Below are 24736 nucleotides of genomic sequence, written 5' to 3' on the forward strand. Positions count from 1 at the left end.
GACATTTCATCTCATGGTCATAGATTAATTCAAAGGGACTAAATCCTGTAGATTCATTTGGGGAAACTCTGGTAACAAGAAACATTAAGAAATCTTACCCTTTTCCCCACTCCTTTGGATATTCATGACAATATGCTTTAATTCTGGTTTTGAGAGGTTTAACGAAATCGCGCCAAAGCTGACTGTGTTTGTGCATTAGACTTCAACTGATTTATTTCTAGATTGTTAATTCTGCCCTGGAAGACTTTAGATACAAAAATAGAACCTTATTTAGATTGTAATTGTCATTAAAAGAAAAACTTCTAAAAATTAGATTGTCACAAAACCAGAATGGGTGCTGACGATGCCAGTTTGATTACATGTTGACATTTCCTTATGAACTGATCTGTGTAGTGTATTTTATATTCTTACACTATGTCCTTATTATCTTGGCCAGGTGAAATGCCAATTACCCTTGATTGTGCTTTCCATATTCTTACATGTCCTGCAAAAGGAATTTGACCTGCTATTCATGATATTTCCTTATGGTTTTTGGGCTAGTACCGGATTGTCCCTTCCTCACTCACAATGAGGGTGTATCCACTTCCCCATCAGGTCTCCATTCTTAGTAGCATTGTGGAATTCCTTCAGCCTCCATTTCAGTTTGAGCTGCCTGTGCAAACTTGTTTACTGGGTCTTTTTTCTGAGCCTCAATTAATGAAGAAATGGCAAATATTTCCTTTGAATTATCTTTGTCCTTAAGGAGTATTTCAGCTACTCTACCGTCTGTCTGTTGTGTTACTTTAAACTCTGATTATGGACTTTGTTTAACTAACTCTCTATTCACTACACTCAGTGGAAAAATATCTGGAATTTTTCTTGTGTTCCGTCTCTCTAACTTCCCTCGGGCTTTATCTGCAGCACGGCGGAGGAGGGGAGGGGGGGCGTATTCAGGGGGATTTTATAGCTGAAGTTATAACTTTCACTGCAGTCAAATCATTATCTAGGAATACATCAACTCTGACCATAGGTAATTACTTAATAACTTTAACCACTAGTCTGGATAACGAGTAGCACTCCAATTGTATTTTGTTCAATGAAACTTTACACTTATTCCATTTACTCAAACGTTTATCTTTGATTTGAACTCTCTGGAGAAAACAATAGGCACTGGACCAGCAAAAAAAGTTTGTATCTCTTAATAGAGTTATGGGCTTAGCTGTATTGTTTGAATAAAAAATTATTTCTTCCCAGTTTGCAAAAATGTTTTTTTCTTCTCCAGTGTTATCATCTTTTTCCAGGAGGACTGCTTGCACCCTGCCAGATTCTTAGCATTCTGCACATCACCCTGTTGCCTGATCCAATTGCGCAGTGCGTGTAAGTCAGGGTGATGCAGCATACTCTGTAGGGAAGACCCTACTGCCCCCAGATCTTTCCAAACAATGGAGCTGCATCTTCAGTAACCCTATAGTCTGTTCCACCATGGGCCCTAGATGAAGCATGGGCAGCATCGTATCTGTACTCCGTATCGGTTATGGGGATTACAATATTATCTGCTCCATTATGGCCCTCGTGTCATTCTGATCATTAGGATTGGCACATCACACATACCAGTGTCCATGCACAAGGATTGCATGTGACTGGTAGCCAAGGATCACTCCCTGAGATGTTGTTTGATGCTGAACAACATGAAGGCTCCTTGCAGCCAATGATGAGCTGAACTTGTCAGGTACCCACTTCGACTTCCATGTTAAGAATTCTTGTCAGCCAGATTGTTTGGTATGTTTGATTAGATAGGAAACTGAATATTAATTTTAATACTAATTTTAATAATGTTCAAAAGTTGGCGTTAATTTTAAAGGGCTGAAAAATGTGTTGCTGGAAAAGCGCAGCAGGTCAGGCAGCATCCAAGGAGCAGGAGAATTGAGGTTTCGGGCATAAGCCCTTCTTCATTCCTGAAGAAGGGCTTATGCCCGAAACCTCAATTCTCCTGCTCCTTGGATGCTGCCTAACCTGCTGCGCTTTTCCAGCAACACATTTTTCAGCTCTGATCTCCAGCATCTGCAGTCCTCACTTTCTCCTAGTTAATTTTAAAGGGGTCAATTATAGTTTTCTGAATAAGAAGTAATACTAGTCCATGTGACATTCCGACCCTTGATGTGGAAATAGTACCAACGAGAACAGAGTACTATACAATCGGCCATATAATTAGACACAGGGAAAATAGGAAAAGAAGCTACTGCTGTGTTAGTTCTCATATTTTCAATGAGAGTTCGAGTCACGGGGCAGATTCAGGTGACCTTTATTGCGATTTACCCGTCAATTATAGCACAGCTAAAAAGACACACAAAAAATGTTTCAGAATGTCTTAACTTATACAGTTTACACTCAGAGTGTATTCCTCCCCCCGCACCCCCTTTGATTACTATTAGTCAGCAGAGCTGGGTTGTCCATCTATATTCATGTATTGGCTCTCCAGTACAGAATCTTATACAATTTAATCTTGCTTCAGCAAAACAACAAAGAGAGGGACAAGCTTGTGTTCCACCCCTGGTCCTTTGTGATGTTTTCCAGACTCTTATCTCTCTTCTTGAGGCTTAACATTTGCCAGCTGCCCTGTGTTAACTGTCAATAAATTGAAGACTTGTCTATTACTTCAGGACCTTTAAAATTCTTCGGTGGAAGGAATACAAAAGAATATTGATTTTTGATTAGTTTCAAGAAAGTTATGTGGTTACACCTAATATTAGAATTCTTTAGCTATCATGTTGTGTCTTAATGTGTTTAGTCAATCCACATTCCATTGCCTGCTAATCTCTGTATACATTCCTCCCTATAACAATAAAGGGGGTTGCTTTTATTGTCTGAAACTGGTTTGAATCTTTTCCTTCAATGTTTTTCTGTAACCAATTCAGATCTATAATTATAATTAGTGATTAAACAGCTAATTAGTGTGATATGTTCTTATCTATGCATCAGCTGCTATTATTATCAAATATGAAATGTTATTATCCATGTCTTTGCAGAATTGCTACTGTTCTACTATATTAATCAAATGTTTAATGTTATTATATATGTCTAATCACATTCAGCAATCTTGAAATGTTCCTGCCAGCCCTATTCTGTTCCTTTAGCCACGGAAGGCACCAGCCATTTTGTGCTCAGTTATGGGCAGCCCTAACATGCTGCAAAAACAAGGGAAAGCTGCAACTGAGAAGAGAAGAGAGAATACACATTTAAAATGAAATAACTGTGTTAAGCAGAAGTTTGGTGCCATTAAATGGAATGGAAAGCTGAAGATAGGGTTAGGTCAGAGATGATAAATTAAGCAATTTTACTGCTGTTGCATCATTTTTGCTGTAGCAGACTAGACTAATGAGCATATTTAGTAACAGAATCTCTGGAAAATCTGTGCCGTCAGGTCTGCTGTGAATGGGTTTTTCTAGGAATGTGCAGTTTGGGTAATGACTGTCTCTGAAGAGCATAGATGGAAAGCAGTTGCTAATGACCATGGTTTCAGAGGAAGCAAGTGAAAGATCATTCATTCCAGAGGTTGAATTACAGACCTTTAGAATTTCACATTCTGTCACAGGAGTGATATGTGTGCTTATGATGACATAACAGACCTTTGTATCAGTGATAGAATCATAGAGCTGAACAGCATGGATACAGACCCTTCAGTCCAACTCTTTTATGCTGACCGGATATCCTAAATTAGTCTAGTCCCATTTGCCAACATTTCACCCATGTACCTCTAAATCCTTCCTATTCATGTACCCATCCAGATGCCTTCTAAATTTTGTAATTGTACCAGCCTCTACCACTTCCTCTAACAGCTCATTCCATACATGTACCACCCTCTGCTTGAAACTGTTCCTCCTTAAGTCCCTTTTAAATCTTTTCCCTCTCACCTTAAACCTGTGGCCTCTAGTTTTGGATTCCCTTATCCTGGGGAAAAGACTTTGGTTATTCACCATATTCATGTCACTCATGATTTTTATCAACTTAGATAAGGTCATCCCTCAGCCTCCGACACTTCAGGGAAAATAGCCCCAGTGTGTTCAGCCTCTCCTTAAAGCTCAAACCCTATAACCCTGGCAACATCCTTTTAATTCTTTTCTAAATCCTTTCAAGTTTCGCAACATCTTTCCTACAGAAGAGAGACCAGAATTGAATGCAATATTCCACAAGTGGCCTAGCCAATGTCCTGTCTAGATGCAACATGACCTCCCAACTCCAATATTTAATAGCAGTGAAGAGAAATATACCTTTTTAATTTGAAACACATTTTCATGTAAATACGTTTTTGAATTATTTTGATTCTGATTTTTATTATAGTTAAGTTTACAAATAGTGAATCTTGTTGGTAATGTTTTCTCATTTGCAGTGTTGTGAATGAGGGGTACAAAAATAAGCTAATCTGAGTTAAAGATGAAGGTGAAATTGTAGATCCTTTTTTAAAAAAAAAACGTAGTTGCTAGGCATCTTGATATGGAGCCTGGAGTTTTGACTGTTGACTGAACAATAGTTGATTCAGATAAAAATGACCATTTAATTAGAGTCAGAACACATAGGTTTGATGTTGCCATGAACTGTAGCATACAATGGTAAGAAGACCTTTTGTTCAAAGTAGAAGATAGGATTGCATTAAGGATTGGTGCTGGAAGCAGAGACATAGCTATTGGGGATCTGTGTGAGAGTAAACCGCAGCTGTCCTTTGGTGAAGAGTCATGGGTGGAAGTAGAAGTTAAAATAGAGACTATGCAGTCCAACTTATCAAGTCCATTGGTGATTGGAACCCAATGGTTTATCTTATTAACTTAGCAAAAGTGGAAGATGAAACTATCCTTTCAACACATTAATAATGCAGGAAAAAAGATTTGGGAGGCATAGTGATCTCAGCCTAGTGTTATTAGCTTTGTGTTTTAAGATCACACCTAGTACAGGTCTCAGAATATTTTAAGTAGCAGAATAGTTAAGTATTGAGATTTACTGAAGTTAAGGGATTACGATTTTCACTTACCTACAATCATAATCAACATCTTTCCTATAAAAGTCATAGATTAAATTTAGGTGTAAATTTGTTGATGCAAGCAACACAACAGGCTTGTAACAAATTCTCAAATGATTTTTCACTGCATTCTATCTTCTATCCACCGAAACTCATCAAACAATAGTTCGGATGATTTATGGAAACTAATTCCTTGGTCTCATGCAGTTGGTTTGAAGTTAACAGTTTGGGCAATATGTTTTTGTTAGTGGAAAATCAAAGCTGGTATAGTAAAAAAAAAAAAAAAATGCTGTTTTGCTTTGGATCACTTTTTTCATTTCTTGTGTAGATGAATTTCACTCCTTCTATGGTATCTTTGCAACTTCTATGATGATCTAAAGCTGTATTGCTATCTATAAAGATTTTCCATGTTTGAAATACGACAATGTGATATGCACAAATTGAGGGAGATAATTAACATTTCCAGGCACTCTTTCTTTCTTTTGCAGCTAAACATGAATTCTGCCCCAACATTCATGCATTTTCCACCAAAAGGCAAGCCTAAGAGAGCTGACACCTTTGACCTGCAGCGAATTGGATTTGCAGCTGAGCAGCTTGCAAAGTGGATAGCTGACAGAACTGATGTGCATGTAAGTTCTTTGACAATGTTAAAAAAAGTAAATGCTTGGCTCATTTAATTTTAGTGGTATTAATGCTTCACTTAGAATGTTAATTTTTTGAATCTTTGCTGTTGATATTTTATCAAATGTACTGCTGTTGTGTAGTGCCATTCAATAGAGTTGATAATGCTGCATTTTCTATGTTGCCATCAATTTTTTAAAGAAGTAATTATTCAGGGATGTGAGCAGCATTCTGTCCCTTGTTGCGTACAAGAAGATGGTAGTGAGCCACCATCTTCAACCTCTACCATCCATGTGATGATGGTACTTCCTTCCATGTAACAGAGGGACTTCCAGGATGAAGGAATGGTATAATATTTCTAACTCAGGGTAGTGTGTGACTTGGAAGAAAACATGTAAGTAGTAGCATAAATTTGCATCTACAGTACTTATCCTTCAAGGTTTTAGAAGTCACAGATTTGGTAAGTGCTGAGAAGGAGCTGTGGAGAGTTGTTACAATGACTATTGTAGATAGTACAAGATGTGTTTTGTAGTTTTCTATATGTTAGCCTTTGTTGCATACCCAATGAATTTCAGGTTCTTGTGCAGACAGATGTATTGAGGTTATGAGAAACACCCAACTATTTGCATAGCTACGATATTAGACTTATACACAGTCTGGGTTCTGTGCTTACTGATATTGCTACACTTACTAGGCACAGAGCTGACGGACTAAATATGTAATGCTGACATGACGCAATGAGGGTGACTAAAGATAAGACAGTTACCTTCATACCAGGACGGCATGTCATGTATGTTTGCTAAAGGGTCTGGGGGCTCTTATGCAGTGGTAGTGTTCCTACTCTAAGCCAGGATTTAAGGCCTGTATTCAAGTCCTGCCTACTCCAGGGGTCCATTTATTAACATACTTTCTAATCAACCTGCGCAGGTATCTACAAGTCATATCACAGGATCTCCTCATGTCCTTTTAAAGTGTGGGATATATGCAAGGATGAATGATATACTGTCACTCTACATTCAGATAAATTTGATAGATATACAACATGACCAGATCCAGTACTTTTATAGTTATCAAAAACTGACAGTAAAGCTTCACTCTGTCATATGCTGTTGGCACGGATGGATGCATATCATTTGTCATAGATGTATGATTGTTGTCTGCCATGTTTTCTTCAACAGCCGCGTCATTATCGTGTTGATATTTAATTGAGATATAGTATCTATTTCTTTGCAGGAGCTGACCATTACTCATTGCAGCAACATATGATCTAGGCTGGACAAAACAACATAGTATCTTTCTAGAATTCCAATATTTCGATGAAAATCAAGAACTCTTCTCTCAAATACCTCATTCCTTTATGCTCATTTATCATGCTCTTGTATCATTTACTCTCTTCTTTCCAACAATATGTTGTTTTGCATGCACTTTGGTGGTGGGAGTGTGTGTGGATCAGTGTTTCAAACATAATCTGTTCAAGCGCATCAAATATGGCGGTCAATATATCAACAATCGTTAGACTGGTGTTATCTTTGATTTGTCACACAAAAAGGAATTTCGTGAAATCATCGTCAGAATATAATTGTCGCAATATCAGTCACAATCTGGAATGAAGACTCAGAAAATAATTTATGTGGAAGAGGAAGAGCTTTTCTTTACTCTTGTGGTTGACGTAATTTGCTTCTTGTGACTTGATCAGATGATCAATTATCTTATTAATGCTGGACCAATATATGGGTTCATGTGCTAGTTTCTTTATCTGCACCCATGTGTACTATGTGTCCATAGCATAGCATGTTTTGATTAGAGTTTACAAAATTACAACTTGCTTGCCTTGGAAGATTGCATTATTGGAGAATCTTGTTTGTCTCTGAATGCACAGTATAGATATGATAGCTTGAGAAACTGTTTTTTTTATATTAGATTACATTGCAGTGTGGAAACAGGCCCTTCGGCCCAACAAGTCCACACCGACCCGCCGAAGCGCAACCCACCCATACCCCTACATTTACCCCTTACCTAACACTACGGGCAATTTAGCATGGCCAATTCACTTGAATTGCACATCTTTGGACTGTGGGAGGAAACGGAGCACCCGGAGGAAACCCACGCAGACACGGGGAGAATGTGGAAACTCCACACAGTCAGTCGCCTGAGGCGGGAATTGAACCCGGGTCTCAGGCGCTGTGAGGCAGCAGTGCTAACCACTGTGCCACCGTGCCGCCCACAAATGGTGAATGATGACTTTTATTATTGATCATCTATTGCAGCTGGTAATCATCTGATATAGCTTACTCTGCTCAGGAGTAAGCAACATGTATGAGATCAATGTTAAGAATATTTTCCAGTTCAGACTCAATAGTAACCACTTGTCGGTCGAAAGGAATAACTTTGTTCTGAACAAAGTTTGGAAGTCAGCTAAAAACATTGGCGATGGGTCATTTGGAAATCTAGTTTTTATCCTACTTTTAAATTTGATCCTTGGATTTTCACAAGTAGATATTATGATTATGAAGATGCATTTGATAGGATTTTTACCAAATATTTCTAATGGTTTGTGGTTAGTAGGAGCAGTGAATAAAACAGTGAATAGTTTGCTGAATAGAAATGTATGAAACCAATGAATCCTGAAAACCAGAGCAAGGATATCTCTTTCAGTATAGGAGTAATTTGTCTGAGCTGCTGTTCGGACCTAAGAACCAAACATAATAAGCTTGTCATCCTGTAATGTATATACTGCAAGGCCTTTCTGGGATTCACCTACTCTCAGCATAGTGAGCTAAACGATGATTATATTGAAGTACGCAGGTACTGGATGGTGGTGCATTTCTGAGAGATTGAAAAAATGCAGGTGGTCTTCCACCTATATGTACAGTATATTTTTGTGAAGATGATCTTGAGGGGAAGATGTTTTCATTACAAAATTCAGAATGTGTGGAGATAAAAAGAAGAAACAAACTGAGACACCTTTTTAAAGTTAATATTTTCTTGTAGCATAGACATCTAGAGTCATGGAGATCTATAGCACAGTAAAAAGCACTTCAGTCCATTGCATCCATGTTGGTTAAAAACACCTACCCAGCAGTTTTCCCAATGTACATTTTCGATTTTGGAAGGGTCTAGTCTAATGATAGGTTGATAAGTAATTTAAACCAAAGAAGTTGATTTGACTCAAAATGATTTGACATGTATTACAGTTGGATGTTTTCTTGCCACTGTTATCAGCTGATGGAGTTTTATATCAAGCTCTTTTTATTCCTTCTAAAAACTGATATCATCTGTGATACAGAGATAATCTAGTAGATTCTCAATGATCTAGAGTGTGCCCTTTAAGATAATCTAAATGATAAATGATATCAATCAAAGGTTGTTCCAGAAGTTGTCAGTTCATGTGACTCCAAGGGTAGATTTCGAAGCCAATATCTATTCTTGACATCCGTCTTGGAAAAGTGCTTGGACTCTGAGAATTTGGGATTATGCTGTATCAGGGTAGGATTCTTGTGTGGACATCATTTACTGCATTATTCTGTTGCCATGGATCTTAACATATACTCATTGTTGGGTAGATATGTCAAGGAGTCATCTTGAGTTCCATGTAGCACTGTCGGTATGTATTCAGAGCTTTTTAGCTACACATGTGGAAGAGGCCATGACTGCTCCAAATCTAGCTTTCACATGGAGCCCAGTGGCCCTCTTAATTGCTGCTCAGATTGGAGAAAAGATCAGTGACACTCTGGCTTTGCTGGCTGAATACAGTATTTTCATTTATTTCGCCTGACAATAATTACATGCAACATTTGTGTAGTTGTTCCATCCTCCTAATCTATGCATCCAATCCTGTAAAACACCCGTTCATTGATGGACATTCCGATGGACAGTTGCAGGTTCCCCATAATCTCATGATGATTACTGAATATCGTTATCATCAGGCTTTGGGATCTTACAACGTATCCCATTAATTTGCATTCCAATGTTAACAATTATACACTTTCTCAGATGTTTACCAGATTCACTTTTTTCTAAAAGGCTGTTTGAATTCTGTTGTTCATTAAATCCTTATCAAATTCTCTACTCATCTCCTATGTCCTATTACCCTAATCAAAGGAGATACAAGAGGATGCTAATTCCTACTAATTGCTGTAAAATTCATAATATCAGTTCTAATATAAGGTTTGTTATATATAAGGTTATTTGGTTATATATGCTATACCTGCAAACTAGACCTCTTTAGCCAACAAGTTGTGAGCAGCTTCTGTCCCACCTGACCCTCCAACTCGTTCTGGTCACATGCTGTCTTCAAAGATGAAACTTACTGACCCTACTCGAAACATTTCAACAATAACTCTTTTACTTACTAAGATAACATCTATTCCATTAATAAGACTGAAACTCAATCACTTGCACAGCTCAATGAACTTGTTGAATTAGGGTTTTACAAGACATAATTTGCTCTCCTTTTAATTTATCATTTGTCTCTATTATTGTGAGATCATACTTTTCTTTTAATCCTTGGTAAGCTACAAACTTCAGGTTGACTCTTACAGACATCTGCAACTGTAGTTTGTACAGAACTCCATGTATATTAATTTGTAAGATTCTTTATTCTACCTAGACCCTGATACCTTGGATTTATCTTCTTCTCAAAGCTACCATTGTCCCCTAACTTATGTTCTCACTTTAATACTGAACCGAGCAAAATAGTTCTGTTACTGCAGCTAATAATCTTCTCCGCCATATGCATGCCAACTAAAAATCCACAGAGAGCCATATTGTGTCACCTCTGGCCATGGTTGCCCCGATCATAGAATCCCTACAGTGTGGAGACAAGTCATTTGGCCCAAAAAGTCCACATCGAACCTGCAAAGAGTAACCCACCCAGACCCATTGCCCTGCCCTGTTACTCTACATTTACCCCTGACTGATGCAGCTAACCTACACAACCCTGAACACTATGGGCAATTTAGCATGGTCAATTCACCTAACATACATATCGTTGGATTTTGGAGGAAACTGGAGCAAGCAGAGGAAACCCAGGGGAGAATGTGCAAATTCCACATATGCAGTCACCCGAGGGTGGAATCAAACCTGGGTTCCTAGCACTGTAAGGCAGCAGTGCTAACCACTAAGCCCCAATACTTAAGAGTGCCACTAATAAACAAACATATGTAATGGAGCTGCACCAATCAGAATGATGCTTAATTTTCTGCATGATGATGTTTTGTACCATGGAATACAATTTTAGTTTCAGCTCCTTTTGAATGCTACACTTCTGAAGGGATTTTAATGCTTGGTTGACCACCATCTTTCAGGTGTTGAACTGTATCACCCTTCAAAGTTGTCAGTTGCATCAAACCAGTCTGGGTAGGTTATAGTTATTGTTGTAGTCTGAAATCTTTACTGTTGCAACAGAGAGAATTGGTGATCATTTATGTAGCATGTAGATCCTTGTTGACCAATAATAGGTGGTCCATTTATCTCAATGATGTAACAATTTTCAGGTGCCCATCCCAAGGACTGATGTTAGCAGTCGAGACAGATACAGACAATAAGTGAAATGTTGGACCTATTGGAAGCAGCGAGCTTTTCTTGTGTGCACAACAACATGCTGTGCCAATTTCCTGAGTATATCCTGTGTAGGATCAGTGAGGATTTGATACTTATACTAGCAGCAGTTTTGATTTTGACATATAGTACATATTTAATATATACCTTTTAGGATATATCACTTGGATTAAGAAAAGCCTTCTGTATTTCTGTAGACATCCATGTGCTGTGTTAATTTGACAAAATATACTTTTGGATTGGGTCTGTATGCTTGCACGTTATGGTTATCTTTCAGACTTTGTACTTGAATACAATGGGTGGAACTTCAACATGTTCTTTGGCATTAGTTCTAGTGCATTAACATCCTTCCATATGTCTGGTGACCAGTACTGTATACGTTACTCCAAATGTAGTCTAACTACTTCACCGTCAAATGGAAGCATAATCTTTCTAGTCTTGTGTTCAATTCCCCTCACCATAAACCAAAGTATTTTATTAGTTTTCCTGATTACTTACTGTACTTGCATTCTAGCCTTTTGTAATTCAGTGAGGAGAAAGTGAGGACTGCAGATGCTGGAGATCAGAGCTGAAAATGTGTTGCTGGAAAAGCGCAGCAGGTCAGGCAGCATCCAGGGAGCAGGAGAATCGACGTTTCGGGCATGAGCCCTTCTTCAGGAATCATTCCTGAAGAAGGGCTCATGCCCGAAACGTCGATTCTCCTGCTCCTTGGATGCTGCCTGACCTGCTGCGTTTTTCCAGCAACACATTTTCAGCTTTTGTAATTCAGTCACTAGGAGACCCAGATCTCTCCTTATCTCAGACTCTCACCATTTAAATTATATTCTTCTTTTTTATTCTTTCTGCCAAAATCAACAATTTTATACTGTCCTACATTGTATTTACTTATCTATATATCTTTGTACGCTCATTACATCCTCTACACAATTCACTTATAAAATTGTAATGAGCTAAGGCCCTAGGGTTGACCCTTGTAGCACACCATGTGACATCCTACCAGCCTGAAAAAATCTCTTAACTTTTACTGTCTGTTTCCTGTTTAGCAAGCCAATCTTCTGCCCTTGGCAATCTGTTAACACCTACACTGTGAGCTTTTCGTGAAACTCATGTTGGATAACATCAACAGTTTGCTTTACCTGAGGAACAATGGTGAATCAGATGTGTTTTTATAACAATCCAATCATCTCATAGTCACCACTACTGATAGCAGAACTTTTATTTCCCAGTTTCATTATCAAAATAAGTCCCTAGATTCTATTATAGGTATCTCTGGACCATTAGTTTTGACAGGGAGATTTCATATTACAAACATTTGGTTTTACAAGCATTGCAATGGTAAGGTTACTGTATGTAAGCATAAAGTCCCCGTAGCAATCTGAATGCAAATCACATTACAGCCATATTTGTGTCATTTTCAAAGAAAAAGCCCATAACACAGTGCAACTTTTGGTCCTCTCGAATTTACTTCAAAATTACACAGTACTGTTTGGGATACACCAACATTTTTGAGTTGTTGTAGTATTAAAAACATGTCACCAATTTCTGAGAACATATTTGCACTTAGAGTTGGATTGATTATTCCCAGAAACTTGCATTAAAGTTGAGTCTGGCTTTTGCATTTCAACTGCAATTCACATGAAGAGATATACATAAGGGAGTCCTTATGGATGATATGAATGTTTTCTCTTTTTCTTTTACAGATTCGTGTATTCAGGCCTCCTAACTACTCAGGAACCATTGCCTTAGCTCTTCTAGTTTCACTAGTCGGTGGTTTATTATATCTACGGAGAAATAACCTGGAATTCATCTATAACAAGACAGGATGGGCTATGGCTGCTTTGGTATGTATCCACATGACGTGGAGTTAAATTGCCATTCCAAATCTTTGTTGTTAGTTTAGTGATGTTGTATTAAGTGGTAACATTAATTGTAATTGTTTTTTTCTCTAATTTTTAATAAGTTATTTAAGAGTTTGTACCAGTCCTGAAACAGAATACTGGAGAAACACAGCAGGTCTGGCAGCATCTGTTGAGAAAAAAACAGATTAATGTTTCAATCCAGTGACACTTCATCAGAACACATGTCAGAACATCTGTTCCTACATCTCACTCTGCCTTTCACAGACACTCAAGAAAAATATACCGGACCTATGATCTTCCTGGATAGTCCTCAAGAACATGCATTTGTGAGCAACTCGATGACAGTGGAGTTGCCATTTCTGCCTTTGATTAGCAATATCCCACATTTAGTCAGGAGGAATTTCAGTTCAAGCATCATGACTCTTTTTGTGGCTTACTGTCATCACTTCAAAAGAGCACCCTGATGTACACCCAAAGAACACCTAAAGCTGTACCCAGCAAAACATGTCAAATCTAGGTCAAAGTACCATATCTTGGGTACTTTACTCAGGCAGGGATGCGAGCACTACACAAGAAAACTTCCATCTGGATTAAAGTCATCCCTATATAAAAAGTTGATTCCCAACTTTTTATTCTGAGAGAATGGGCCTCCAATATAAAGCTATACATAATTTGACAATGACTGGAATATCTCGCCTTGAATTGTTAATATGAAAATTAAAAAGTGTCAAAATTTCCTTTTTGAGGCATGTTGTTAGGGTACTTAGTATGCTACTTTTAATTGATCTTGGTGGACTTGGTGCTGATACTGAAACTGCTGCATAAATGGAAAATAATTCTGTATCATCCACAATCAAGACTAGATCTCACCTGAGTTAATTCAAAATATCATGTAAAATCCATTCAACAAATTTGGGATTATTTCTTCTGAAATTTGTAGGATCAAAAATACATTAATTGTGGTTGCTGAAAATTGTATCTCAGATATCCCAGGACAAATGCTGCTGAATTGACATAGTTAACAGACTTGGAGGAAAATCTTTGTATTTAATTCTGAAAAACTGGTACCCATGCTCCTGACCATACTTTAGAACAGCAGCTCTCTGCAGTATAGACTGCAGACCACTTATTGGGCAAAAGACCCTGTGGAGCACGTATCAGTCCTTCTCCAGCTGCTTCTACTTACCACCATCGAAAATCTAATCAAAGTAATAGGATGAATAACACTTATTACGATGAAACACCAAAGAGGAAATACCTAGTTTCAGGCTGGAGGGCTTCAGTCTCATGTCGGAAACCATGTTCAGCTGGTTTTCAGAAGGGCAAAAATAATTGATAGTCTGTTACAAAGGGGCAACACCAGCTGGTCGTGAAGTACAGAGGTCAGTAATAGCTGTTAGTGAATTGCACAGGGGAACACCAGATGGTAGAGAATTACAGAGTGGCCTCTACACCTGGTAGTGAATGACAGAGGCACAACTGCAGCTGGTAGTGCATAACACAAGGGAAACATCAGCTGGTATGACAGAGTAGCAACATCAGCTGTACAGAAGGACCAACAATAGCTTGTAGTGAATTACAGAGAGTCAATACCATCTGGTTGTGAAGTACACAGGGGCAACGCCAGGCGGTAGTGAGTTAGAGTGGGGTTACGCCAGGCAGTAGTGAATTACAGTGGGGCAGCAGTGGATGGCAGTGCATTACAAAGGAGCAACACCATGATGTCCGGTTTTGCAGAGGGGCAACAAGAGCTGGATGTGAATTTGAGTGGGGCAACTCCAGCTGCTAGTCAATTAGAGTGACCACAACAGCTACTATTGAATTTTGGTGGGGAAACAAAAGCCGGTAACGAATATGTAGATGAGCCAGCAATAGCTGGAAGTGATTTGCACAGGGGCAACATGTGGGCAATGAATTATGGGCAGGTCAATATTAGTTGGTATTGAATACAGTGGAGCCATAGCAGATAGTGAATTACAGTGCAGCAACAATAGCTGGAAATGAACAACACAGGGGATGTATCTGCTGTTCTTGCATTACGTGGAGGCAACAGCAGCAGGTTGTGAATTACAGAGGGACAACAACCGCTGGCAGAGATTTACAGACAGTAGTTGACTACAGAGGAACACCGTAGCTTCTAGTGAGTTGCACAGGAGCAATAACTACTGATAGTACAGAGGGCCACAACAGCTGGTAGTGAATTTGAGCATGACACCAAAAGCAGCAAAAAAAATTGTAGTGAATTACAAAGGGACACCAGCAGCTAGCACTGACTTACACATGCTCAACAACAAATGATAGTGAATTGCAGACAGTGGTGAGCCACAGAGGAACACCATAGCCCATAATGAATTACACAGGGGCAATAACCACTGATAGTACAGAGGGTCAATGGTAGCTGATGGTGAATTATAAATGGCAACAACAGCTAGTAGTGAATGGCACAGGGGCAACAGACTCCTGGTAGTTTATAACACCTGACAGCATTTGGCAATAGTATTGAAGACTTGCATTTCAGAACTTGTCACTCCCATGTCTAAGCTGTTCCAATACAGTTACAACACTAGAATCTATCCAACAATGTGGAAAATTGCCCTATTATGTTCTGTACACCAGAAGTCGGACAAATTCGACCTGGCTAATTTCCACCCCATCATTCTCCTCTCCATCATCATTAAAGCGATAGAAGGTGTCATCAACAGTTCTATGTACCGGCACTTGCTCAGCAATAACCTGCTTGTTGATGCCAACTTTGGGTTCTGCTCGTGGCAGTCAGCTCCTCACCTCGTTGCAGCCTTCATTCAAAAAATGGACAAAAGTGCTGAATTTCAAAAACAACAACAAGAGTTTGCTGGTAAAACTCAGCAGGTGTGGCAGCATCTGTGGACAGAAAGCAGAGTTAATGTTTCAGTTCCAGTGACCTTCATAATTACAGCTTACTACAGCTTAGCAAGTCTATTAACGAAAATTAACAGTGGCCTCATTTTCCTGGTTGCCTCTGTGATAGAATTTGCCTATGCATGGTGTGGGCTTTTAATGACAAATCCATCTGCCTCTCTGTCATATATGTCAAGTTGTGTACTTTGAGTTCTGCCTGAGATATTCAGTTGTTTAGTATTTTCAAGGTTGTGATCAATAGATTTTTTGGACTTGAAGAGAATTAATAGATTTGGGGATTGGGCAGGAAACTTGAAACTATTGTCCAAAATCAATCTTATTAAATACCCAAAGTGGCTTGAAGGAATGTCTGCCCTTTGCTACACCTATTTATTGTATTATAATGACCTCCATTGCCACCTCTTTTATGATAGAATGCTGTTGCTACGGTTACTACAAACATTCTCTATATTTCCAGCAGCTACACCTTCAAACTGCTGCAGAATTTTTTTTTTGTGCCTTAAGGATATCGATGTATCTTTACACATTGCTGGTTGGTCCAATATTTTGATTGGCAGCTATTGCAACTATCCATGTGTGTTTACCAGCTGTTAGGAGACAGCTCTGATTTGACAAGTCGTTTAAGTTGAAATATTGGGTCAAACCTGCTTCATTCTGTCACTGGACCATGAATTCATAATGCCAGTTTATTTTTGCTAAGGTTTGGAAGTTGCCATATATAAGTTGGGACTAACAAAGTAAAGATTGATTTTTAGTCCATCCTTATTTTTTCACAGTGTGTGGTATTTGCCATGACTTCTGGACAAATGTGGAATCATATTCGAGGCCCTCCATATGCCCATAAGAACCCACAAAATGGTCAAGTGGTAAGTGATTTGCAATTAAAGAATAAAAAGTGATTAGAGCGAATTGACATTGAGTCTTGTGGTTTCTGTGTAATGTATTTATTAATTAAACTGCCTTATTAGAAATTCTTGGAAGTTATTGAGCCTATTTATAGAACAAAAGAATGATTACAAGACAGGAGGCTATTCAATCCATTGAGTTATGCTGGCTTCCCGTAGAATAATTCTGCCATTTACATTTTACTGGTGTATCCCTGTAGCCCTGTAAGGTAATTGATTTCCCTAAAATATCCATTCAGTTTCCTCTACCAATCATAGAACATAGGGCATAGAAAAGTGTACCACAGAACAGGCCCTTTGACCCATTATGTTGTGCCGAGGTTTAATCCTGATTTAAAATATAGTAACTTATAGTGACGCACCCCTCAACGCACTGCTATCCATGTACATGTCCAGCAGTCACTTAAATGTTCCCAATGACTCTGCTTATTTATTGTCTGAATCCATTACTGTTGTCGGCAGCACAAGTCATTTTATTATTTTGGCAAAAACTCCTCTTTATATCCACACTGCACTTTTTTTTTCCAGTTAAATCTGTATTCCAAAGCTTTACCTTTGCTTACCTTAAATAAATCTGTTGGCAGCTGAAAATGTGTTGCTGGAAAAGCGCAGCAGGTCAGGCAGCATCCAAGGAACAGGAGAATCGACGTTTCGGGCATAAGCCTTTCTTCAGGATTCCTGAAGAAGGGCTTATGCCCGAAACGTCGATTCTCCTGACCTGCTGCGCTTTTCCAGCAACACATTTTCAGTTCTGATCTCCAGCATCTGCAGTCCTCACTGTCTCCTTAAATCTGTTGGCAGCCCTGTACAACTCTACTCAAACCTCCCTCCATTTTGGAGCAGATTTGTAACTCAGATTGTAGATCAATTTGTAAATTTGCTTGCTCGGCTGGTTGATTTGTTCTCAGATGTTTCATCACCATGTGAGGTAACATTATCAGTAAGCCTCTGGTGAAAAGTTGGTGTTCTGCCCCGCTTGCTATTTATCTGTCTCAGTTTGTTGTGGTAGGTGATATCATTTCAGGTTCTAAGAGGTTGGTAAATGCGACCAAATCTATATGTTTGTTTATGGCGTTCCGGTTTAAATGCCAGGCCTTGAGGGATTTCCGTCCATGTCTTTGTTTAGCCTATCCCTCGATCGATGTATTGTCCTAGTCAAACTGATGTACCTGTTCATATGTGTGTACATGGATATCAGTGATAATTGGTCATGTTTTTTGATGGCTAGTTGGTGCTTATGTGTCCTAGTAGCTTGCTTCCTCCCTGTTTGACCGATGTAATGTTTGTTGCAGTCCTTGCAGGGTATTTTGTATATGACGTTCGTGCTGCCGGTTGTTGGTACAGGGTCCTTTAAATTCATCAGGAGCTGTTTCAGTGTGGTGGTAGGGTTGTGGGCTACCAAGATGCCTGGGGCTGGAGTAGTCTGGTCATCATCTCCGAGGTGTCTTTGATGTATGACAGGGTGGCTAGAGTCTCTGAGTGTGTGTGTCTTCCTGTTTAGGCAGTTTGTGCAGGAATCGGCGGACTACACTTATCCGGTACACTCTGTCCCTGAATACTTTGTATAGGTGTTTTTCTTTGGCTTCTCATTGTTCCTGGCTGCTTGTTTAAATAATGTCCTGATGCAGCTCCATTTGTGGATGTTGGGATGGTTGCTCCTGTAATTGAGTATCTGGTCAGTGTGTGGCTTTCCTGTAGACGCTGGTCTGCAGCTCTCTATTTGTTGTTTGATCTACTGTGACTTCTAGGAAGGGGAGTCTCTTATTGGTCTATTCTTCTTTGGTGAACTTTATACCAATAAGGATGTTGTTTGTGGGTTTCTTCTAATTCATTGCATTTTGTGATGACAAAGGTGTCATCCACATTGCAGACCTGCAGCTTGGGCTGGATCATGGGAAGTGCTGTTCATTCTAACCTCTGCATAATTACTTCTGCTAAAAGTCCGGATATTGGTGATCCCATAAGCGTTCCATTGATTTGTTTGTAGATTTTGTCGTTCAAGATGAAGTGGGTTGTGAGGCACAGGTCTGCTAGTTTGAGGATGCCATCCTTGCTGATGGAATCAGTGTTGTCAGGCGTTTGTGTCCTTGGTTCATCTATCAGTGAGGCCAGTGTTTCTTTGGCCAATGTGATGTTTATTGATGTGAATAGGACCATCCGCCAAAGGAAACCATGACCTCGTCATGCTCTATCTTGGTGTCTTTGATAAGGAATTCCTGGGTGGAGTGGTTGGAGTGGCTTGAGTCTTCTGCTAGGTGTTTCAGTTTGCGTTGCAGTTCCTTTCCTAGTGTGTACTAAGAAGTGAGACTCTGGGTCTGAGAGGGGGGGAGACCTTGTTTATGTACCTTTGGCAATCCATGTGTTGAATCCTTCAGGTTTCTTTCTTTGGAGGTCTGTCTTGTTAATTTCATCTGTCTTGTGTAGTTTCCTCAGGGATGCTGTAATGTGGTTTTCTAGCTGTGGAGTCGGGTCCATCACCACCTGTTGGTAAGTATCAGTATCTGAGAGTAGTGTGTTTGCTTTTTCAATGTATTGTGTTTTTTTTCGAGATGATGGCCAGGAGGATTATGATATTTCTGTCTTTTCTGAGTCCTTCCGGAGTTTCCTTTCCAGTGTGTTGAGGGTGTTCCCTTCTTCCTTTCTGCTTCGTGTTGGTGTTGCTGTCTGTCTGATGGCCTGCTGGGTTTCTTCCATAAGTCAGTTGCCTTTCAGGGTGGATTCCAGTGCTGCTAAGAAATCCTTTTTTGTCCGCATCCCTGTGGTTGAAGTTCATCCCTCATACTAGGATGGCTTTTTCCGTGTCTGTGAGTGGTCGATCAGACAGATTCTTTATCCGAGTCTCTAAATTGTCTGCGTTATTGCTGTGTGTGACCTTGGCCAGTTTTTCCCGTAGGGCTAGTCTTACCTTTGTCTTGGTCTGCTGTTGTTTAGTGTTGATGGCTCCTTCTTGCGTATTTGTTCATTCACGGTTAGTCACGTTAGTGTACAGAGCTTTTTGGCGCAAAATTTCTCGTTCGCATTTGTGGAGTTGGTTGTGGGCATCATTTATCATTTCTCGTCGCATTCTATAGACATTCTGTTCTGCTGTTCTCCTGGCTTGTGGGGTGTTGACAGGTAGTTTGTATTTGACACATCATGATAATACCAGTTTCCTGAGACATTTGTGTACACCATACACCAAAGACATCTCAGAGGTGACGACCATACTACTCTGCCCCAAGGCATCATGGTAGCTTACAAATCTACCACCATACTGAAACAGCTCCGGATTAATTTAAAGGACCCTGTACCAACAACTAGTAGAACGAACATCATATACAGAATATTCTCCAAGGACTATAACAAACATTACATTGGACCAACGGGCAGGAAGCTAGCCACCAGGATACATGAGCACCAACTCGCCACCAAAAGACACGACCAACTATCACTGGTATCCATACACACAGTTCGACTGGGACAATACATCGATCGAGGGACAGGCTAAATAAAGATATGCACGGGAACTCCGAGATGTCTAGCATTCAAACGGGAACTCCATGAACAAATATATAGATTTGGACCCCATTTACCAACCTCTCAGAAACAGAACTGGAAATGATATCACCTTCCACAACAAACTGAGACAGATAAAAAGCAAGTGGGGCAGAAAACCAATGCTTCACCGGGGGCTCACTGATGATGTTACCTAGCATGGTAATAAAACATCTGAGAACAAATCAACCAGCTCAGCGAGCAAATTTACAGTCTTGCCTCCAGTCTTTCCTCGCTCCATGTTGAACAAACCCAGATTCTTTGATCTAAAGTGTAACTAAAATCTCTCAGTCCTTGGAACCATTCTCATAAACCTCCTCTGCACTCTTTCTGAGGTGTGGCAACCAAAACTGACTGCAGTACTCAAATGGAGCCACAACAGAGCTTCATACAGTTAGAACATAAGTCTCTTACATGTTAAGCAGCAGAGATTCAGATAGGTTAATCATAACTTTCCTGTTTTTGTTTTCATTACCAACGATGTATGAAGACCAAGATCTCATATGCTTTGCTACCGTCGCTCCCAACAGATCTTATTACTTTCATATATCTGTGCAGCTGAGCCACCAAGTCTCTTTGTCCTTGTATGCTGTTTATAAGTATATTATTAAGTCTAGATTGTTTCTCCCTATGCCTGCTGCCAAAAGTTATCTCTTCACGCTCTTCTATTTCCCTGATATTTTTCCAATATGATTATTCAACAGGGAAATCTATGTTGGAATCATAATAACATAAGAATTGTATCATCCCAATTAAAAGCACTAAATAAGGCCGTCCAACTCAATGAGTTTGTACTGGCTGAAAAAAAATTACTCACACTTTACACTTCTTACTGTGTAGCCTTATAGATTACATTATATGCATCTCAGAAGCATATCTAAGTACTTCTTAAGCTGTCAGGGTTTCTATCTCCAACACCATTGAGATGGATGAATTATAAATCTCAAATATCCACTGGATTAATTTTCTGAAGATATGGGTTTGAAACCCATTCTGGCAGATGGTGAATTTTGAAGTCAGTTAAAATCTAGAATAAAAAGTTAGTCTACTTGCGACTATGAAACCACTATTGATTGTCATAATAACACATGTGGATCAGTAATGTCCTTCAAGGAAAGGAATCTATAGTGAGGACCTGTGGAAAAATGGAAATCTAAAGAAATCCTTACCCAATCTGGACTACGTGACTCCAGGCCACAAAAATATGGTTCACTCTTGACTGTCCTCTGGAATGGCAATAAATGTCTGCCTTGCCAGCGACACCCATAATCTGTGAAGACATTTTAAAAATCAATTTTCTTCCACACGAACTTGTACCATTTGCAATTTTTTTATTCATGCAACTGACATATATTTATGAATAATTAAAAAAAACATGAAAAACACAGGATCTTCATATTAAGCCTTGTGAAATATCACTAGAAACTGACTTTAAGTCACAAAGACATCCTTCAACTACTTAACCAATTTTGGATCCCATGGTGTTTTATTTTTCGAACCAGTCTGTCATGTGGGACCTTTGCTAAAATCCATGTAGACTGGATCCAAGACACTGTCTTTGTTAACCCACCTTGGTTGTTCAAAGAAATTAAGTTAGGCAGACATGCCCCTCCCTTAAAAATCCACACTGACTATACTTGATTAATTTGTGCCCTTATAAATGACATTTAATATTATTCATCACAACTTTTTCAACAATTAATATTTAGCCCAAAATCAATATTATGCAAACAGATTATTACATTGGTTTTGTGGTATGTTGCTAAAAATAAATTGGATACTGCATTCTCCAAATTGTAACAGTGACTGTTCAAAAGATATTTCATTGGCTATAGATTGTTTTAGGACATCCTAACAGTGTTATATAACTACAAGTTAGTTTCTTTTATTAACTTCCTTCTCCTTTCTTAAACAGCTTTAAGATGTAAGCAATCGTCCAGTTTTCTCGCACTACCCCTGTAGCCAAGGAGGGTTGTAAAATGATGATCACAGCTTACATTATTACCTCATTGCTTCTTTTAACAGCCTGGAGTATCTCGACTCGGGAAGTTGCTTTCCTATTCCCTCTTGGGACGTGGTGTTACTTGCTAGGCCAGCATTTCTTTCCCATCTCTAATTGCCCTTGTGAAGATGATGGTTAACTGCCTTACTGAACAGTTGCAGTTCTTCAGGCATAGATATATCTGCAGTGTTAATATGATTGGCGTTCCAAGACTCTGCCTCATTGACAGTGAAGGGACGACAATATATTTCAAAGTCAGCATACTGTGTGACTTGGAGGTAAATTTGCAGGTGACAATGTTTCCATGAAGTAGCTGCACTTATCCTTTTAGCTGGTAGAGACCATGTATTTGACAGGGTACCTAAAGGATCAGGGTGAGTTACTGCAGTGCATCTTGTTGATGATACACAATGCTGTCCCTGCACTTTGGTGTTGATTGTTACTTTTAAGGATACTAAATTCCTTAATATCTCCTCTCTTACTGTTTTATCTCATTCAGTATTTCTCACTGCTTATCTTGCATTAACCTGTCTATCCTGTCTGCATGATATCCAGGGGACTCTTGATGAAAAGTGCTACTTTTTTTGTGGATATGTTTTCTTCTGAATTCTCACTGTTTTTTCCTTTAAAATGTTTCCCATGTCACTGATTATGACTTACACCCAAATAGCTGATTACTCTGAACTTGGCTAAATTGCATTGTAAAGTGGCCTTGCTTGACTTGAGAATTTTTACTCTTGATCTCTCTTTTTTTCTTTGTCTCTGTTTAATCTGGCTGAATCATAATCATTGCCACCAAAATACTCCTTATTGTGCCACCAAAATACTCCCTACTGATATCCCTTTCACCTGTTTTGCCTCACTCCCTAAAACTAAAGGCAGAACTTACACGTTTCAAAGGAGGTACCATCTACTGCAAAACTAGTGGCAACACCATGGTTGTTATTTTTCAGAGGATAAATCGAATTAAGTTCCTATCGAGAACCTATCCGTCAGTTGTTAGGTTTCCTGACTCCTGTATTGTAAGTTGGCAGCATACATCTGCTGACCCCTCAAAATCCTAATGCTGGGTCGATGAATCACTCAGTGACTGGCAGCTCGACTACATGCAGTGCCACTGGAAATGCTAGTATTGCGGTGTGGCCTAAACTAAGCTCGCTCTCGCTCTCGCTCTCGCTCTCGCTCTCTCTCTCTCCCCCTCCCCATACAGTGTCACATGAACCAGAAATTAGCATCTACTTGCATCAATTGCCAGGTCCTCCTTATCTATCTGTTGATCATCCATTGCCTCTGCACCTGTACACATTTAAGCTGTTGGTGACAACCCCCTGAAACATGCACTGCTCAAGCTTCCAAAACCAGAGCTCAGACTCCTCCAGCTGATTACAATTTTGGCATGTGTAGTTGTCCAGGCACAAGAAGGATTCTCGAGATCCAACTTGGCACACAATGTGTTATTCAGTGTGGCTGAGGTGTAGATTTTCATTTCCACTTTCGCAAGTCCACTGGGTTTATTTTGAATATTAATAACTAAGGCAGTTCTAACACAGCACATATCCAATATTCTTTATTAAAACAAAATAAGCTATACAAAAATACTACAAACAAATATTAGCCAGACTATGCATATAATCGTAAGTGAACCTGTTTACGTGGACTTGTCTGAGGATCAGACCAGAACAGGTGATCAGCCTACTTTTTCCGAACCTCTAATCAGTGATAAGACAACCTTCTCCCCGAGCTAGCTAACGGTGCTCTGAGGCAAGCCTTCTTGATACATTTTCCATTCAAAGAGGCTGTACGTTTAAATTTTGATGCTATCCAGTCTTCGGCAATAATCACTTTGACCCTCGGCAAACATCTTAAATGTGTCATCTACCACTGAGTTTAATTAATTGCTCATTAAAACTTGCTTTTCTCTCCCTGGAAAGAAACTGAATCTTGCTTTTAATGAACTTGGATGTCAGCTTTATCTTGCTCTTGCTTTATGTTATCAAATCATCCTTGTGGTATTTACACCACATAACTTTGACAGTAACTAATTGTGAAGTGGTAAGTGGTCCACATTATCACATCTGATTCACTGTGTCTGTTATAAACAGAATTTCACCTTTTCCAGAGTTACTATAACAGTTCAATTCATTACTGCTAAGTCATGATAGTCAATTTAAAGAAACATACATTCCTTCAGCAAAACACGAACACATTAAAGCTTTTGAAAGCATTAGGTCATCACCAGGCTTCGTTTTTTTTTTCATTTTATTTAATTCCATTTTGTCTAAGTTTTAGGCTACTATCTACGCAAGTGCCCTGCCATGCCCCTCTATGAAGCTATTGTCTAAACTAATCAACAGTAAATTCATCTGGA

General features: G+C 39.3%; 1 protein-coding gene and 1 long non-coding RNA gene across 2 annotated transcripts in view; both read left to right on the forward strand.

The window, feature by feature from the left end:
• LOC148152150 (uncharacterized) overlaps positions 1 to 24736 on the forward strand; it is a 762130-nt gene that overhangs the window by 390081 nt on the left and 347313 nt on the right. The gene's annotated exons all lie outside the window — the stretch shown is intronic.
• tusc3 (tumor suppressor candidate 3) overlaps positions 1 to 24736 on the forward strand; it is a 390300-nt gene that overhangs the window by 143126 nt on the left and 222438 nt on the right. The window contains exons 4-6 of the mRNA XM_043690293.2: positions 5479 to 5619; positions 12871 to 13011; positions 16704 to 16793. Coding sequence (XP_043546228.2) covers positions 5479 to 5619; positions 12871 to 13011; positions 16704 to 16793 — 372 coding nt within the window. The remainder of the gene's footprint in view (positions 1 to 5478; positions 5620 to 12870; positions 13012 to 16703; positions 16794 to 24736) is intronic.

The sequence above is a fragment of the Chiloscyllium plagiosum genome, unplaced genomic scaffold, assembly GCF_037043375.1.
Source record: "Chiloscyllium plagiosum isolate Xiang-an unplaced genomic scaffold, Cpla_swu_hap1 HiC_scaffold_1, whole genome shotgun sequence".
Lineage (NCBI taxonomy): Eukaryota > Metazoa > Chordata > Chondrichthyes > Orectolobiformes > Hemiscylliidae > Chiloscyllium > Chiloscyllium plagiosum.